Source organism: Festucalex cinctus, chromosome 21 (genome assembly GCF_051991245.1).
Source record: "Festucalex cinctus isolate MCC-2025b chromosome 21, RoL_Fcin_1.0, whole genome shotgun sequence".
NCBI classification, from domain to species: domain Eukaryota; kingdom Metazoa; phylum Chordata; class Actinopteri; order Syngnathiformes; family Syngnathidae; genus Festucalex; species Festucalex cinctus.
The window spans coordinates 15303785-15323765 of NC_135431.1; the positions used below are offsets into that span (position 1 = coordinate 15303785).

Here is a 19981-nt window from a genome sequence, read left to right on the forward strand (position 1 = left end):
TGTGTGTGTGTGTGTGTGTTTTTTTTAAACGATCATGTATAGTAAGGCTGTCAGGTGTGGCGTGGTTCTGGACCCAAGTGCGGGAAGCAAAACAGCAAGACAGGGATGCAGTCCAAAAAAAGGGGGATTTAATTAAGCAAAAAGGCAAACTTAGTATCCAAAAACAAAATCAACAATGTCCAAAAACAGAAGTTAAAGCAACAACTAAAGCAAGAACAAGATGAGGCAAGAACATGGACAGGACATGGAAAGGGTGTGATGGCAATGACCCAACAAGGACTGAAAGAAAGCAGAGAACTAAATACACATACTAAAAGATGAGAGACACCTAGACAAGACATGTGGCTGAGGGAGCTGGTTGGATGACATGAGGGACCAGGATGACAAGCCCAGGGGAACACATTAACCTGACAAGAGACACGGGACACAAGGAAAACATGACAAAACCCAAACCAAACCAAACCAAAACCAGACGTTCCAAAACAGAAGACCAAAGCAGGGTGGGTTGAAGGAGGTCCAGAGGTGAGAAACACCTATCAGGGCTAATCTGGTGGGCATCCTGGGCGCCAGACGAGAGCACGTTCAGGAGGGCATCTCAGACGGCAGACAAAAGATGCTCGACGGGGCCGCTCAGTAGGGCGTCGCTGACACCAGACTTGGCCAGAAGGCGCCCACAGCATGGGTGTAGGTGAGGACCAGAGGATGGCAGCAGGTCATGTGCCGCCGAAGCAGGAACGTGAGGGGGACACATTAACCTGACAAGAAACACAGGGCACAATGAAAACATGTCAAAACCAAACAAAAACATAGCAAAGATGTTTTTTGTTTTTTTAAACGACCTTGTAGGCTATATAGTAAGTCATCAAAAAAAAAAAAGACCATGTATAGTAAGGTGTTTTTCGTTTTTTTTTTTTTTAAATATATAGTGAGGTGTTTAAAAAAAAAAAGCAAACAAAAAACTACTATGTACAGTAAGTAAGGCTTTTTTTGTCTTTTTAAACGACCATATATAGTTAGGTGTATAAAAAAAAAAGTGAATATGTATAGTAAGGTGTTTCTTTTTTTTATTACGTAAGTTTTTTTTTTTTTTTTAATTAAAAAAAAAACGACCATGTATAGTAAGGCGTTTTTTTTTTTTTTTTTAAACTACATAAGGTTTTGGGTTTTTTTTTAAATTAAAAATCGGCCATGTATAGTAAGGCGTTTTTTTTTTTTTTCAACGACCATATATAGTCAGGTGTTTTAAAAAACATACAAAAAACCCCCAAAAAAACGACCATGTATAGTAAGCCGTTTTATTCTTTTTTTAAACGACCATAGGCAATTTTTTTTTTGTTAATAAAAAACGACTATGTATAGTAAGGCATTTTTTGTTTTTTTAAACGACCATGTATAGTTAGGTGTATAAAAAAAAAGTGACTATGTATAGTAAGGTGTTTTTTTTTTGTTTTTTTTAAACTACGTAAGGTTTTTTTTTTTTAATTAACAAAAAAACAACCATGTACAGTAAGGCGTTTTTTTTTGTTTTTTTTTAACGACCATATATAGTTAGGTGTTTAAAAAAAAAAAAAGAACACGACTATGTATAGTAAGGCGTTTTTTTTTTTTTTCTTTCTCAACGACCATGTATGGTAAGGCGTTTTTTTTGTTTGTTTTTTTTTCAACGACCATATATAGGTGGGTGTTAAAAAAAAACAAAAAAAAAAAACGACCATGTATAGTAAGGCAATTTTTTTTGTTTGTTAATAAAAAACGACCATGTATAGTATGGCGTTTTTTTTTTTTTCAACGACCATATATAGTTAGGTGTTTAAAAAAAACAAAAACAAAAAAAACGACCATGTATAGTAAGGCAATTTTGTTTTTGTTAAAAAAAACGACTATGTATAGTAAGGCAATTTTATTTTATTTTTTTAATAAAAAACGACCATGTATAATAAAGCTTTTTTTTTTTTTTAAATGAAATGTAGAGTGAGGCATTATTTTTCAAACAACCATGTATATAGTAAGGTGTTTTTTTTTTTTTTAAACGATCATGTATAGTAAGACAAAAAAATTGTATTAATAAAAAAACGACCATGTATAGTAAGGCGTTTTTTTTTTTTAAACGACCATGTATAGTAAGGCGTTTTTTGTTTTTGTTTTTTTTGTTTTTTTAAATAAAAAAATGACCATGTATAGTAAGGCGGTTTTTTGTTTTGTTTTTAAATGATCATGTATAGTAAGGCAATTTTATTTTTTTTTTTATCAATAAAAAACGACCATGTATAGTAAGGCATTTTTTGTTTTTTTAAACGACCATGTATAGTTAGGTGTATAAAAAAAAGTGACTATGTATAGTAAGGTGTTTCTTTTTTTTTTTTTTTTTTTTTTTAAACTACGTAAGGTTTTTTTTTTTTTAATTAACAAAAAAACAACCATGTACAGTAAGGCGTTTTTTTTTTTTTTTTCAACGACCATATATAGTCAGGTGTTTTAAAAAACATACAAAAAACCCCCAAAAAAACGACCATGTATAGTAAGCCGTTTTATTCTTTTTTAAACGACCATAGGCAATTTTTTTTTTTGTTAATAAAAAACGACTATGTATAGTAAGGCATTTTTTGTTTTTTTAAACGACCATGTATAGTTAGGTGTATAAAAAAAAGTGACTATGTATAGTAAGGTGTTTTTTTTTAAACTACGTAAGGTTTTGTTTTTTTTAATTAACAAAAAAACAACCATGTACAGTAAGGCGTTTTTTTTGTTTTTTTTTAACGACCATATATAGTTAGGTGTTTAAAAAAAAAAAAGAACACGACTATGTATAGTAAGGCGTTTTATTTTTTTTTTCTTTCTCAACGACCATGTATGGTAAGGCGTTTTTTTTTTTTTTTTTTTTTTTTTTCAACGACCATATATAGGTGGGTGTTAAAAAAAAAAAAAAAAAAAAAAACGACCATGTATAGTAAGGCAATTTTTTTTGTTTGTTAATAAAAAACGACCATGTATAGTAAGGCGTTTTTTTTTTTTTTCAACGACCATATATAGTTAGGTGTTTAAAAAAAACAAAAACAAAAACAAAAAAAACGACCATGTATAGTAAGGCAATTTTGTTTTTGTTAAAAAAAACGACTATGTATAGTAAGGCGGGTTTTTTTTTTGTTTTATTTTGTAAACGACCATGTATAGTAAGGCAATTTTATTTAATTTTTTTAATAAAAAACGACCATGTATAATAAGGCTTTTTTTTTTTTAATGAAATGTAGTGAGGCATTATTTTTCAAACAACCATGTATATAGTAAGGTGTTTTTTTTTTTTTTTTAAACGATCATGTATAGTAAGACAAAAAAATTGTATTAATAAAAAAACGACCATGTATAGTAAGGCAATTTTTTTTTTTTTTTTTTTTTTTTTTTTAAACGACCATGTATAGTAAGGCGTTTTTTGTTTTTGTTTTTTTTGTTTTTGTTTTTTTTTAAATAAAAAAATGACCATGTATAGTAAGGCGGTTTTTTGTTTTGTTTTTAAATGATCATGTATAGTAAGGCAATTTTATTATTTTTTTTATCAATAAAAAACAACCATGTATATATAGTAAGGCATTTTTTTTTTAAACGACTTTGTATAGTGAGGCGTTTTTTCTTTTCAAACGACTATGTATAGTAAGGTGTTTTATTTTTTTTATTTTTTAACGACCAGGTATAGTATGTATGTATAGTAAGGCTTTTTTTTTTTTTTTTTAAACGACTATTTATCGTAAGGTGTTTTTTTTGTTAACGACCATATATATTTAGATGTTTTGTTTTTTGTTTGTTTTTTTAAGACAAAAAAATTACCATGTATAGTAAGGCTTTTTTTTTTTTAATAAAAACGACCATGTATAGTAAGGCAATTTTTTTTGTTTAATAAAAAAACGACCATGTATAATAAGGCTTTTTTTTTTTTTGTAAATGACTGTCTAGTGAGGCATATTTTTCATACAAAAATGTATAGTACGGCGTTTTTGTTTTTTTAAACGATCATGTATAGTAAGCGGATGCGTAATTTTGGTCTCCAGCTCTTCAAGAGCAGTTTTGCTCTCGCTGCAAACACTATATTTAATATGAATGATTATGAAACTTAGCAAATGTATGATAAAAACAATATAGTTAAATCAATCAAATCATCTTCTGCTAATCACACTTGTTAGTTAATTATTCTTAATTCAACAATTATTCTATCATTTTCTCTCAACGACCATGTATAGTAAGGCAATTTTTTTTTGTTAATAAAAAACGACAATGTATAGTAAGCCGTTTTTTTCTTTTTAAACGACCATGTATAGTAAGGCAAATTTTTTTTTGTTAATAAAAAACGACTATGTATAGTAAGGCATTTTTTGTTTTTTTAATCGACCATATATAGTTAGGAGTATAAAAAAAAAGTGACTATGTATAGTAAGGTGTTTCTTTTTTTTTTTCTTACTACGTAAGGTCTTGTTTTTATTTTTAATTAAAAAAATAAAAAACGACCATGTATAGTAAGGCGTTTTTTTTTTTTTTAAACTACATAAGCTTTTGTTTAGTTTTTTTAGTTAAAAATTGACCATGTATAGTAAGGCGTTTTTTGTTTTTTTTCAACGACCATATATAGTTAGGTGTTTAAAAAAAAAAAAAAAAAAAAAAAACGACCATGTATAGTAAGGCGTTTTTTGTTTGTTTGTTTTTTTGTTTTGTTTTTAAAACGACCATGTATAGTAAGGCGTTTTTTTTTTTTTTTTTTTTTTTTTGTTTTTTTAAATAAAAAAAATGACCATGTATAGTAAGGCGGTTTTTTGTTTTGTTTTTAAATGATCATGTATAGTAAGGCAATTTTATTATTTTTTTTATCAATAAAAAACAACCATGTATAGTAAGGCATTTTTTTTTTACAACGACTTTGTATAGTGAGGCGTTTTGTTTTCTTTTCAAACGACTATGTATAGTAAGGTGTTTTATTTTTTTATTTTTTAACGACCAGGTATAGTATGTATGTATAGTAAGGCTTTTTTTTTTTAAACGACTATTTATAATGAGGTGGGGGGGGTTTTTCAAACGACTATGTATCGTAAGGTGTTTTTTTTGTTTTGTTTTTTTTTGTTAACGACCATATATATTTAGATGTTTTGTTTTTTGTTTTTTTTTTAAGACAAAAAAATGACCATGTATAGTAAGACTTTTTTTATTTATTTTTTTTTATAAAACGACCATGTATAATAAGGCTTTTTTTTTTTTTGTAAATTACTGTCTAGTGAGGCATATTTTTCATACAAAAATGTATAGTACGGCGTTTTTGTTTTTTTAAACGATCATGTATAGTAAGCGGATGCGTAATTTTGGTCTCCAGCTCTTCAAGAGCAGTTTTGCTCTCGCTGCAAACACTATATTTAATATGAATGATTATGAAACTTAGCAAATGTATGATAAAAACAATATAGTTAAATCAATCAAATCATCTTCTGCTAATCACACTTGTTAATTATTCTTAATTCAACAATTATTCTATCATTTTCTCTCAACGACCATGTATAGTAAGGCAATTTTTTTTTGTTAATAAAAAACGACAATGTATAGTAAGCCGTTTTTTTCTTTTTAAACAACCATGTATAGTAAGGCAATTTTTTTTTTGTTAATAAAAAACGACTATGTATAGTAAGGCATTTTTTGTTTTTTTAAACGACCATATATAGTTAGGAGTATAAAAAAAAAGTGACTATGTATAGTAAGGTGTTTCTTTTTTTTTTTCTTACTACGTAAGGTCTTGTTTTTGTTTTTATTTTTAATTAAAAAAATAAAAAACGACCATGTATAGTAAGGCGTTTTTTTTTTTTTTAAACTACATAAGGTTTTGTTTTGTTTTTTTTAGTTAAAAATTGACCATGTATAGTAAGGCGTTTTGTTTTTTTTCAACGACCATATATAGTTAGGTGTTTAAAAAACAAAAAAAAAAAAAAAAAAACGACCATGTATAGGAAGCCGTTTTTTTTCTTTTTAAACGACCATGTATAGTAAGACAATTTTTTTTTTGTTAATAAAAAACGATCATGTCTCGTAAGGAGTTTTTTTTCTTTTTTTAAAGAACATATATTGTAAGGCAACGACCATGTAAGGCGTTTTTTTCCTTAAACAACTATGTATAGTGAGGCTTTTTATTTTCAAACAATCATATATAGTAAGGCGTTTTTTTTGTTTTTTTAATATATAGTTAGGTGTTGGAAAAAAAAAAAAACCCCGACTGTGTAGTAAGGTGTTTCCCCCCCCCTTTTTTAAACAGAAAAACTCAAATTGACTCGTAATTGTTCCACTAGTGTGATATCGCTAAAGCTAAGCGACAGAAAGCGCACAAATTCTCTGACACCGAAATTGACTCGTCATTTGCTACACAGCGTGACATTTTTAACTTAAAAAAAAAAAAAAAAAAAAAAAAAAAAAAGCCTTATAGCCAGGCTAGCCTAAAAAAATGTTTTTATAATAACATTACCATCTTGTAGTGGCTGTAGCCAAACCTCAACATAAATCTCAAACTCTCCACGTGGTCTGCTCTTGTGGAACTCATCACCTAACTGTTTATTTGTCAGACGAAGGCTGTTGGTTGCTCATGAATGAATGATTATCTGTCTATGTGTACCCTTTGCTGGGTTATAGGACGAAATGTTAGTTATACGAAATGATGGACAATATCCCAAATTGAACAAGTGGTCAGACGTTTTGGATTGAAGCAGCCATTCAGGGAAAATTCCAAGGCTTGTAAAATACGCCCGATGCCAAACACGGTAAGTCGTCCACGTCTTGAAATTACAAAGCAGCCCCAGATCATCAGAATACTACGGAGCCCCTAAGATGACATTGTAGGGAAAAAACCCCAAAGCAAAACAAAAACTTTGCATTCCCTTGCAAAGATTGTGAGATAACGCCTCATTCCCTCGCTGTCTCTCTTTCAGGCACTGACGGACGAGCTGGCCCATTCGCGCGACGATTCCAAGAACACCCAGAACGACCTCCTCCACTCGGAGAATATTCGGGCAGGACGAGACAAATACAAAACCCTGAAGCAGATCAGGCAAGGAAACACCAAGCAGAGGATCGACGAGTTTGAGGCCTTATAAGGAAGGAGCCTCTGCCGGTTTCGGAAATCCCTTTCTGAATGGTCACTCGGTCTTTTACGCTCACAAATCTCTACAGTGGAAAAAAATGTAGGACACAGCAGCTCTTTTCAAAATGGCGTTATTGGCGTAGAAAGAAAATGACTCAAGTGACCCCTCAGAAAGGGCTGACGTTTCCTTCGAACACAAGATGGCGCTACACATTTAAATTCATGCCTAGTTTAATATTTATAACGTATACGGGACGTTAAAAAGGGTGTTTCATCTTGGTTTGTATATTTTTGCTAGCAATGAAAATTTATAAAATAATGTTTTGCTTTTAGTGCCGGATCAGTAGATTCAAAAAAGATTTTATTGTAAATTATTGCAGTCCTACACAGCGGCATGTCATTAAATCAGTTAATTGTTTACGTTACCATTCAGCAGATGTGAGGATGAACCATATGACATCAGCGTTGACCCTTAAAACTTCAAAAGTGCCTTTATGAGCTGATGCCCACGAAAGTAGAAGCATCAAGGCTCTCTTAGCAGAAATATACATTCGTATAATATAACTTTTAAAAAGCATCATGTGTTTTTAGTCTGGGACCTCCTTGAGGTTGAGGCGAGTATTGTATTTGGTTTCACGTTGACGGTCACCAACAACAACTGTAACGGAAAATCGATGTATTTGAGAAATATTGCCAATAAAGTGATTTTTAAAAAGATTCCAATTGTGTTTTTTATTTTTGTGATAATTTTTTTTTTAACAAAATGAATGGAAGGCAATTTTATTTTTATTTGTTAAATATCTTGGTGTATACGTGCCTGTATGCACTCCCTACAACTTGTAGTCAATAAACTTTACTCCCATAGCGATACGTGCTTTACTTGGAAAAATTACGACTTGTTCCTTGTAATATTACATCCTTATTTTCATGAAATACTGACAGTATATTACAACTTTATTCCCTACAACTTTTTTTTTCCCCCCAATGTCTCCTCAGAGCTGTATTCTCATTTAACATTTTGTCATGTAATATTAAAATATTAATTTTGAAACTTTGTTGATCATTACTACAAAATATGTTTTTATTCTCATAAAATATTACTAATAACATTATTCTCAGAACATATTAATTTTCTTCAACTATTACGACTTTTTCTTTAAATATTTCAGCTCTATTCTTCCGAAATGTCATTTTTCCAAGCACGTATGCATGCCCTACAACTTGGAGGTATGATCCTGATATCAGATACCAATATGTGCTGCATTTCATATTGCCATCATGTGCCGTTTCCAGTATGCAAGATTTTCCAAGCTGATTCATCCTAAGGTTATTTTATGTTTTCTTTTTTTTTTGCTGTTGAACTTGCGTCACTCAAGTCGCTGTTGTCGTTTTGAGCGGAATTGTGATTGCATGACATCACCACCCCTACAAGTTTTGCGTTCTTTGTAGAAACCGGCGATTGAACGTTTTGTTTCACACGCCCGGAGAGAAAAGGCGTCTTTGTGTGGCGTAGTCGCACACCTGCGCAATCAATAACATTCACTGAAAGTTTTTTTGAGAAGTCACTGCAATGCGCTTTCATTTTTAATATAAAGTAACAATGCAGAGAGTCAACGAATTCAAATTCTGACATTAATTCAACTGAATAAGAGACCACCATCGGAACATTTATTGTCCAAATGTAAGCTTATGGAACCAGAAGCCAAAGTGAAATGAAACTATCATATACAGTACCACAAAAATGTAATGGCAAAATAAATATAAGTATTTTGTCCTGCTTCCTTGTACATCCAACTCACGTGCATCCAAGCTGGCCTGAGCCTTCTCCCAGTGTCATAAGACACACCCTGTTTCCTATTTTACACTCAACACTCCTTCGTACATTCATAAACACACAACCAAAACATACAGAACATAACACACCCACTGGCATGCACAAAGAAGAAGAAACACCCGTGAGCGCATTGGCACTTTGAAGCACATGGTCACACAACTTGGCACAAATGGAAACTTTACACTACATGAGTGCTTCTCAAATATTTTTTTGTTGCGCTCCCAAGGAAGAAGACATTAACCCCCTCAACTCCAAATCGCTGTGACTAGAATTAGTATCATTTGTCATAAAATTGTCTAAAAAAAACTTGTGACAAAGAGAACACCACTGCCACCTATTGTAGTGGATGCATAATTACACTTTATTCTAGTACCCCATAAAAATAAAAATAAAGTTCCATATATATAGGTATTAGCCTATTAAACTCTAGAATTTAACTGGAATTTAAAGTATTGATGTTGTTTTCATTCATGCACTGTATTATTTAAGATTTTTATATTATATTATTTGTAATTTTATAATTACTTGACTGGACTTTTTTTAAACATCATTTTTTACTTTTACTATTCTCTTTTTACTCTTCTCCTGCTATTAAATTGATTATTTTTGAAAGTATTGTTTTATTTTGTAAATTGTGATGAAGGAAACTTACCTTACTTAATTTGTACACATTTTATCTATCCATCTATCCATATTTGAGTTTTTATCCTTTTATTTTTCCTTCTCCCTGTTCTGTTGTTAATTTACAAGATTATCTTTTTTTTTTTTGAATTTGCTCATAATTTATTTTTCGGCAAGCAATAGTTAACCATGCGTATTTACATCTGAATGAATGGTTGGATGAATGAATGCAAGTGCAAATATAAATTACAAACAAAAGTAGTCATTCCTTTGGCATAAATATGAATAAATAATATAGTAAATAATAAAATATATCTGTATGTGCTCATGTATGTATATTGGATTATAATAAGACATCTGCAGTTGTTTAATTTTATGCCTGAAATCATGGCGGTGCAGTTCTTCGCTGACTGTTGAAACCGGACTGCAATCTGGACAGCAGATCTCCCCCATTCAGCTAAACAGCGCCACCCTCTGGACATTTACTCAGCTGGGGAAACACAAGCCAACATGGAACTTTTTGGACTGAAGAATAATGTGTCACGCTTATTTATCGACATTTCCATGTTTCAGTGACTATCGTAACGTACGAACGATACCAACTAAATGTCACGTGCTCTTACCTGCGGACACAGCGGGTACCAGTTGAAGCGCTGGAAGTCTTGGTCTTCAAACCGAAAACCATCCAGCGGGATGAGGACCTCGCCCAGAAAAACTTTCTTGTGCAGGGATCCGGAATGCCACACAGAGGCCTGCAGTCTCTTTCCAGCAAGCAGGTGGCGCTCTATGGGATACTGTTGAAAGCCATATGAGATTAGTCAAGCCAAGTATACTTTTGGTATACTTTTGTTGTTGTTGTTTTTTTCTCCTTATATTATTATTTTATTTTCATAAGTGCAGCCTGAATACATCTTACTTGAAAAAGTTCATTAAAAACGGGACGGGTGGTGTTTCTCTTAACTGCCGTCTTGCGTTTGTCGCTCTTGGGTGGCATCATGTAGAGTTTGACGTACCTGTATGAGGACGACGCGCTATATTTTAGCCAGTTGGACTCACGTACCAAAACAGACAGCACAATTAACCTGATTTATCCTTACGGGTGACACCTCTTCTTGTTGTTGTTTCCGTGGTGGAGGTTCCGACACGCTCCCACTGTGATCTCCAGACAGGAAGTGTTGGTGTTGTAGGCCAGCGCTAGCTCCACATCTCCGCTAGCACTGATGCTCTCAAGCAGGCTGCATTCGGTGCTAATGCTGCTGTAGCTCCCCTGGGAGAAGAAAAACAAGCAAAAACACAACTTCCATTTTAGCCTAAGAAGACCAGAAAGCCTCAAGTGATGAGTGAATGTTGGATAATATGTTAAGCTAGCTTCTTGCGTTAGCTTGCACGCACTCGCTTTCCATCAGAGTGATCCGAACTATTGGAGGTTTCTTCTTCTGCACCGGTGGAGCAGCCTTCCTGGTCGCTGTCTTTGCTTCTCTTGAACAGGTTGGGAAGACTTGGGCCATGGTAGAGCTGATGGTGACATTTGTCAAGTGTTACTGGGGAAGAATAGATCCTTTGGACCAAGTGGAATGCGGGTCAAAGCCTTCTCTGGTGGCCGAAAGCACTGACCTAGATTTACATTTTAAATTCTAAATGTTTCCTGAAACTATTTTTTTCACTCTCAACTGTTTTTTTTTTGGGGCATGTTATGAAATGAATATTCATTCTAAACTACCCCAGCATATGATCAAACCATCACTGAGCGAAGATTAGGAGGCTAAAGAGGCAAAGGTGCCCAACTGCTAATGTTCGTAGCTAGCGTTAGCCACATGACATCACTGGCGAACTAAAGAAAGAGTTTTGTTTTTGTACATGTTGGTTTTACATGGGTTAATTTGATTTTGCCTTGTGTGAGCGTTAAGTCGTATTCTACATTGGAGAGAGCGTATTAAAGTGTTTTGTTGCTTTAATATATAAATATAGCAGTGGCTAGCATGACGTAGCATGGGGTGAATCTCAGCAGGGATTCTCTCCAGGTAGTACACCTCCAAAAAATTTACATTAAATTGTACATTGGTGTGAGTAATGCTTAAGGTTAGCTCTGATTTACTTTGTTTGTCCAATTAGAAAAGATGTTATTGGGTAATGGAAATATCTTTTTGTTTACTGACATCACTTTAATGCTTTAACATGTGCGGAAGAACCGCATGCAACTCTTGCGAGTAAAATTAGCTATGACACTAATGCGATTCTGTAATAATAACCCAAGCAGCACCCTCGTGATATTATTTGGTCTATTAATCCTTTTCAAACTGTTGGAAATTGTGTCACTTCAAACTCACTTGTCACAGTACTTACTTTGACAGATCTGCTGATGTCGGTGTCAGAGTGGCTCTTCTGGGTGCTGTAGTGCAAATGTTTGCCGTGCTCCACGTTGAGCAGGTTTGCTGACACGTCGTTTTGAGATGAGGGCGTCTCTACGAAAAACAGTGATGTGGTGTCACAGGATTTTGCGCAACACTGTTACTGTCACATCTGATGCAACTTTGATGTCAATACGCAGAGAAATTTCCTTAGCCGTTAGTGGTTAGCAGCTGATTCGTATCATGAAGAAGTGTCACATTAGAAACACAACTTCCATTTTAAAAAAAAACTGATGACAATACCGGATGTGGTCAAATCTGATTCGATTTCTGAAGACCTTTTACTCATGACTTACTTTTAAAATCGTTGGTGAATGGAAACAGAAGATCTTCCATTGATTTGTGTAGAACGCTGGACTTTTGGGAATTCTGATGGTAGACACACAAATGATGACCCTTTAAGTAAAAGTTTCATTTAAACTGAGTAAGTTAAGTATGCAATTTACCCCAGATCTGCTCACAAAGTCGAATAGCGAGGAGGCTGGCGGAGTCGGTGGCACAATTGCTATGTAACTGTGCAAAATATTAAGAAATATAAAACTGGGGGAAATAAACAAACAAACAAACGGAATAAGTTAAAGATACCTCAGCACATTGTAGGTCTTTAACAGTTCCTCCCCCACCGTCTCATATTTGTCTGTGAGGCAAACAAGTGGAAAGCAGAAAGCAGCCATTGTGAATTTTGTGGTTGATTCCTTGCAATGTTGATTAATTGACATCAAGGAACCTGTAACAGCAGGAAATTTCTTTGTCTTTTCCTCCAAAAACCAGTCTCCGGACCGGATCTTTACTTCTCTGGGAAGACAGAACAAACAAACAAAACAATAAAGTTGCTTAATCATTTAAAGTGTTTAAACATTTTTGGGGCTTAACGCCAAGCATCTAGTCATTTTATTTTTTTTGGTTATTAGTCTATCGGTAAGAAACAGTTGTAATATTTTCATTTACACAATTTGATGCACCCCCTAGGATCCAATAGATTTTCAATCAAGTTTGGGTCCAGATCACAGATCGCAAAGTCTGGTTTCGAGGGCCAGAGTGATGCATGTTTTAGATGTTACCCTCTCCAACACACCTGAGGAGATTGAGACCTGTGGTCTAGATCGAAACCAAAACTGTATGTCCTAAGGTGAGATGTTACAAGTCACCCGTGATGTAATCCGGACCTTGACTGCTCGCCCATGGTTTGATCCATTTTTGGTACATAAAGTGGTGAAGCAGAAATTAATCCACATCGGAAACTTGAACAAACAAAGTCAGTGCCTTTTCAAATTTTGGTCTCTTGACCGAAAAACCGCAGTCCATAACGACATATTTCAGAGCATACTCAATGGTACTCAGTTGTTCAAGGTTCTGAGGTTTCAGGTTGTATGTATTACTTCACTTTGAAGAGTTGATCAAACGACTAAATAATAAAAATAACGCCACTCTTAGCTGAACTGATTTTTTTGCACTAAAGGTCGTCAGATGAATCAGACAGTCAATGACTACAGTCTACCTGCAAGCGTAGCAGACCGTGCACTTCCACGCCACTTCTCCCACGCACACGCGGCACTTGCTGCAGATTCGGTGACTGCATCCGCGGCAGATGGCGCCCGTGTTGCAGAACTTTCCCAGCGGCCTCTGGCATCGCGCGCACGTCCGCTCGCCGTACTTCTTGGAATAAGTCTTTGCGCCTTTCCTTCGAAGATCCTGGAGCTGGACTTTCATCCTCCTGTGGTCCGTTGTTGGAAACATCATAGAAACATGAATCTATAGTTGAGTATAGTGCATTTTACATCAATCCATCTACGACATTTGTCCTCATTAACTCGTTCACTGCCATTGACGCCTATGGACGTCATTTTTAACGGACTAAAGTGTCAGGCAAGCTTAAAGCTACTTGAGAGAAATGGTTTTTCACTCCAGTCAAAACCATCCCAAAAAGCCCTTTTTTAATAACTTGGGTCCATTTCCCAGATACGACAATATATTTATGAAGGGGGATTAAAGGTTGGGAGTTCCATCCTCAATCTTTGTGACCAAGTGTCTTTGAGCAAGATACTAAACAACTAGTTTCTCCAGGTGCTGCGTCATCAGTAAAATGAGGACATTGTCATTAAAGCATTTTAGAGTTTCAAGTGACAGCCCATTTATTTGTAATCATTTGTTTTTATTTGTTCATTGCTTGTCCGTCAAATGGAACCAGTCCATGGTACAGTAAAGGTTGGGGACTACTGGTCTAAAGGACAGTTCTGGCAGTGAATAATCAGTCAAGACAAGAACCCATCACAATTACTTTGTGCTATTAAACTGGCATCGTTAGTCACAATTTCCAACAATACAGTGTCAGAAAAGAGATTACCCAGGATATAACGTTTCTCACCTGATCCTGTCCTCTTCCATTGTGCGTAACAGTTTGTCTCTCCGAAGCACCTCCAAGATCCTCTCCCGCTCCAGAGCTTGAAGCAAACTCAAATCCATTTTCAAATCTCTGGTCATTTGGACCTTTCACCGATCGTCCTGATGATATGTCGCTTTCCCTTCTCTGCGCTGGATCCTGAACGCCTCTTAAACCTTGTCGTCATCTGGAGCTGAAAGATTCAAGGAGTGCGCATGTGAAGGTTATCACCTGTTGGAGATCTCTGCTGCTCTGCGTCAGAACCAGACTTCCTGAGCAGATATCAATATGATTAAACTGCATCTTCCCCTCTGAATATAAAACTCCTCCCTTTCAGGTAGCAAGAGGCCTGCTGTGTTTTTTCCCCCCTCAGGATCACTGTCAGTATCCATTTGGACTCATCATCAGCCTCCCTTTAAATCACTTTGACGTCTAGTGAACCTCTCCAGGCAGCGAGAGCAATTCTGCAGACCAAGTCAAATGCCAAAGTTTGCATTATTTACCTCCTCTCTGTTTTGCAGTTCAGTCTCTTACACGCTTGTATTCACTGGAAAACCAGCTCTACTTTCATGTTTAGTGTACTGACAAAAGAGTGAGGTGGTTGCTTACTCATCAAACGTTTTTAATGGCAAACTCAATGAGCGCTCATTGAGTAATGGAACAAAAATAGTTTACCATCCTGTGGACAGAAATGATTGTGAAAAGTAGTTTAACTGAAAAGCAGTACAAAAGGGTGGACTTTGTATTGAAACCAAAAACAGACCATTTAAAATCACGACAGCTAATGCACCCAGTTAGCATAAACTTCTTCGGGGAAAATGGGTCAGAAATGTATTCAAATTTAAAGTTCACAGACTAAATCCGGAAAATAGATTCTAAACAATATTCTCACACTAACACAAAGAGTAATATAATAGATGAGATGCTAAATGTTTAGGGTAGTACTGTGGACAGACATCGCGTTTTAATGTGACAGTTCCGATTGAAGTTTGTGTCCTGAGGATGGCGATTTTTTCCTTCCCCGTTTTGTCCCACTTTTAGGCAGGTCCCATTACGGCATTTTTTTTTGTTTTTTTAAATCCAGTCAACCAGCTAATTGTGCCATGTGTATGTCAATCACACTGTTGTCATAGCGATTCATATAATAAACCAATTAAAAACGAATCTAACTGTTAAATACCTTCTTATTTATGTTCACATTCCCGTTTGCGCTATACCAGAACTAGAACTACTTTTTGCTTCTTTGTCTAAGAATCATGGGAAATGTAGTCAGGCCGAACACCCACTGGGCGTTTCTGGCGGTGCCATGTTATGCCAATTGTAACAATCCGTAGTATGGCACCGCTCCACATGGTGGCGCCTCTTTTGTTTTGTTGTGCCTGTGGGTCACTTCTTCGTTTGCCTTGAGTGTACTTTGGACCATGGAACTGAACATTCATGTGTACAAGACTGCTACAACTTTACCATGACGCGTAGTAACGGCAAAGACTATTTTTAGTCTGGCAATATCTGCCCATGGCTGTCCTCGGCTGAAACCGGCACACGTTACACAAAAAAACAAAAACAAAACAAAACAAGCATTAGCTAAAGTAATAACACAACTGGTCAACAGATTGACTCGCGATTAAATTTATTTAAATAGTTCCGGGTGAGAATTGATCGTATATTTGATTTTTAGCTAAATTTAGTGTCCTGTTTTTTTTGTTTTTTTAAATGTGGTCACTCCAGCCTAATGGTGACTGTTGCCTCACATTTGTGAAGAGACGTAAGGCCATAAAAAAAAAAGCCAACTGCAGTAGTGACGGTAAAATAACTGTAGTCAAAAATACATTTCCACTTTATGCTCGACTATGAGGTAGCTGATGTATTTCCGAAGCATCAGCTGAGTTTCCTGAAAGCCCCCCGCTACCAGCCGTAAAAAGAAAGCCACAATGACCACCACAGTCCAAATGAAGGTAAACTCTCACGCTCGTCTTCTCAGGCTTGTTTGCACAGACTGGTGACATGTCATGATATGATATTTCAAATATTAATAAATTTGCATAGTCAATCAACATTAAAAAACGCAAAAGGCTAGTGACTATCCATATCATAATGCAAATGCAACACAAGAAGAAAGGCCATATACCTTGACAGCAAGACAATGTGATCATTTAACAATTGAGGCTTTGTCAAACTACCATAAAATGACAATGACAATCATCAAATGTGGAATAACTGCCTTGAACAAAAAACAATGTAAATGTTACAAAGTTACAAGTGCTTACCTTCTGGCTCAGTGCGCCCCAGAAAACTCAGCGTGGCAATGTGGTCGCTGACTTCAAACACATTTTCCTTCCTTTTTTTTTTTTTTTTTTGCAGCTGCAATCTGTGATGAAGGCTTCCTGGGTGTGTTTTTCTTTGAACAATTTCCCAATTTCAGATTATTTTATTTGTGGTGGGGGTGGGTGCTTGGGGGCATTTTTAGTGAACAATTATCCGCCATTGTGTTAACTGAAATTTTATGTTCCATAATAATGTAAAACGCTCAGTTTACAGTAAACCCCACTCCACCACAGGTTTTTGGTTCACTGATTTTTGATGGACCATTTGTAACCAGTATTTTGTTCAGTCTCCCAATTATTTTGGATGTAAATCCACTGTTGGCCACTAGATAGCGGCACACTATTTTGTTTGTCACTAAAATTGAAAGACGAAGAACGAAAGCAGGAAGTACGTATTTCAGTTCACCCTGTTCCTTTTACACCAACAGAAAGTGATCGGTTCAACGCTTTAGGTTCATTTTATAACATACATCTTTGGGCAAGATTATTAATACATATTGTCAAATGATTAAGGTGTTAAGTTTGGGAAAAACAGGATTTGCTTCGTGTGAAAACACAGCAAACAGCGTGCCATGACATAATCAAATTGAAAGCCAACTTTCTTCTACTTGTTGTCCGGCACTTTGCACTCGAGCGCCACCCGGTGGCTTACCTTTAATAATGGTTGCTTTTCACAACACAAAAATGAAAACAAATCACAATAATAAAACATTCAAATAGTTGAAAAAGAAACAAAGACGATTGTAACGCGATGTTCTCAAATGCTGTTGTGTCCCTCAAATGTGAAAATCCTGCAAAACGTCTTCATGAGAAATGGGAACAAACCCACAAACATTTGCCCTTGTGCTCAGTTAGCTGACTGTCGCCATCTTGTCGCACCTGTGGCCTGTCTTTGAATTTGTGCACTTCTTCTCTCAGTCGCATGTTGTCCTCCTCCAATGCCTTGATATTCGCCTCCATTTCCATCATGTCAATGGCAGTCAAGTCAGTTTGGCATGTGATCCCTAAAGAAATAAAAATATAAAAAAGATCAAAGAAAATTAGGTACCAGTAATGGGTTTAATATAGTACTGTTACTGTAACCAGCATTTTTTTTCCACAAATTTAAGTGTAAAAGAAATTTTACACATTTTGTTGCAATTTTTAATGTATGAACATCGCTACAGACAAATACTTATTTCTATAAAGACTTCCAAATGTCTCGAAAATCTAAGGTGCGTGTGCACACACATACATTTATTCATGCATACAATATATTGTGTAATTAATTCTGAGTTGGCATACCAGAGTCAATGATGTCAACAGTACTGAGGGCACAGGTTCCTGGAGGCGTCTGGCTGCATAACTGCAACAAACTCTCTGCCACTTCGAGTCGTCTTCTCTCCTGTGCACGTTCATGTCTTGGCACCGACTGGGCTGAAACATAGATCTTGTTGTGACCCAACTTTAATGTTGGAGACCAGTCGGGATGATTGGACGGGAAAAGGGGCGCAGGGCGACCTGTTTAAAAAAAAATAAAAAATACACACACAAATAAAATATATTGTAGACCTATAAGGCAAGACTGGTTATTTTGCCGCAGTAAGGTGGCCGTGAATAAGTTCTTTAGCATGATGTGTAGGCTACCGGGGGTCTGTTTCTTGCTTCACCCCCTTCTGTCTCTTTTCTTCAAGTTTACATTTTGCCACCAAAAATGTTATGTTATGCATTAAGAGCCTAGGATTAATCCATCCCATTTCAGCAGTAAACACTTTGCACTGGCACTACTTTGGGTGAAAATGTTAGGTGTTAGCTTGCGGCTAACGTTCGCTAGCCGGCTTGTACTACCGAGCTTGCTTCCTCATGAATCCAAAACATAAGCGGCTTGCCCATGTATGGGCTGTCGAAATGTTATTAACCATCATGCATTACTATAAAAGGTAAACAAACTTACCGCTCACATGGTGATCGCTGTACACACGAGCCCAAAGTAACGACTTCCCTCCGAAGTCCGCACGGGAGATGTTCGTCAACCACTTCGCTTGCCTTTTTTTGGACAATTCCTCTGTCTCCAGGCCCTGGTTCCTAATTATTTTCGGAATTCGGAAGAAAGACCGACCATTTTCCCCCTTGGCTTTGTTCGAACAGCCAATGATGCAGCAAAAATGTACAATTTTAAACGCAGAAAACAAACGTGATAGATACGTGTTAGACCGAATCACTTCGTAAATGGAGGTCACCCAGCATGGCGACGACGACAAATCCGAGGCGGAAGTGACGACATGTGCAAGCGACCTATTGATGAATCAGCACGTGCGCACTCGTTTTCATGGCGAGCGGACCGATACAAATATCGATATTATCGATACCGCGTTTATATCGATACTGGCAATAAATATATATCTCGTAGTTTAGTTTCAGTTTGGCTCTGTTATGCATTGCTCCGGTTTGGTCAAATAGATAACAGGCATATCACAGTTGTGCATTTCGATCGTGTGCCATCACTTGACTTAGCATCTCCTCTTTGTAGTAGATTGCATGAACACATACAGTATTGTACTTGAAAAATAATTTGCTATATATGTTTTATGTTTTCTATTTGTTGTCGCATGATAATCTTTTAGGTATTTTTTTGCATTTGTAGTTTCTGGACAGTATATGATAAAGTATTTGTTTACATTTCTTTTCCTATGATCTCTTTGCGCACTTTGTTAAAGAACATTAAAAATATATTTTGTGTGGTTGGAATGTTTCTGGGGAGACAAAACAATTGAAATAGCATAGAAACACTTAAAAGGTTTATATTTGATTTTGAATAAGCAATTCAATGATAGAGCTACCTTAATTAAAAAAATAATTATATACCATAATTTGCAAAAAGTATCAATATCAGTATCAACGATACTGGCCCGGTATTTACTTGGTATTGAATCAATACCAAAATTTGCAGTATCGCACAGACGCACACCACAGAGTCATTTCCAAATGAGCCAGCCGTCTTTCATCTCTCTTTTTTTGGCGGATTGCAAACTATGTTAAGGTACATAGCGCCACCTACTGTGCAAGAGTGTGAACACTTGTGTCCAAATCAACACACACATTTTTGTCATATTATTAGAACCTCTAAGATATGTTATTGTGTATTATAAATATTTGTATCATTAGCATAAGCAAGCATGTTACATTTAAAGGTTAAACTAACTGACCACGCCAATGTTTATATTTCTTACATGACAATGTTTTCATTTTTCAAAACTGCTCACTTTAAAGCTTAACTGATGCTTTATGACTTTTTTTCTTTAAATAAGAACACCATGTAATAATTTTTGGAAACACATACAA

General features: G+C 35.5%; 2 protein-coding genes across 9 annotated transcripts in view; one reads left to right on the forward strand and one right to left on the reverse strand.

Moving 5' to 3' along the window:
* Positions 1-7810, forward strand: part of ezrb (ezrin b) — a 35822-nt gene extending 28012 nt beyond the window's left edge. For both annotated transcript variants that reach the window (XM_077510199.1, XM_077510200.1), the window contains one exon: positions 6942-7810. In XM_077510199.1, the coding sequence (XP_077366325.1) occupies positions 6942-7106 (165 nt within the window). In that variant the 3' untranslated portion in view covers positions 7107-7810. The remainder of the gene's footprint in view (positions 1-6941) is intronic.
* sytl3 (synaptotagmin-like 3) overlaps positions 107-19981 on the reverse strand; it is a 36834-nt gene continuing 16959 nt past the window's right edge. For 2 of the 7 annotated variants that reach the window (XM_077510205.1, XM_077510206.1), the window contains 12 exons: positions 14322-14529; positions 13455-13670; positions 12684-12751; positions 12542-12593; positions 12403-12469; positions 12253-12325; positions 11892-12010; positions 10941-11063; positions 10646-10815; positions 10465-10561; positions 10172-10342; positions 107-755 (listed from right to left, as the gene is read on the reverse strand). In XM_077510205.1, coding sequence (XP_077366331.1) covers positions 714-755; positions 10172-10342; positions 10465-10561; positions 10646-10815; positions 10941-11063; positions 11892-12010; positions 12253-12325; positions 12403-12469; positions 12542-12593; positions 12684-12751; positions 13455-13670; positions 14322-14437 — 1314 coding nt within the window. In that variant the 5' untranslated portion in view covers positions 14438-14529 and the 3' untranslated portion in view covers positions 107-713. Of the gene's footprint in view, positions 756-8739; positions 10039-10171; positions 10343-10464; positions 10562-10645; positions 10816-10940; positions 11064-11891; positions 12011-12252; positions 12326-12402; positions 12470-12541; positions 12594-12683; positions 12752-13454; positions 13671-14321; positions 17665-17944; positions 18161-18593; positions 19852-19981 lie in introns of those variants that run through there. The other 5 variants (XR_013281141.1, XM_077510204.1, XM_077510203.1 and 2 more) reach the window with 5 other exon arrangements.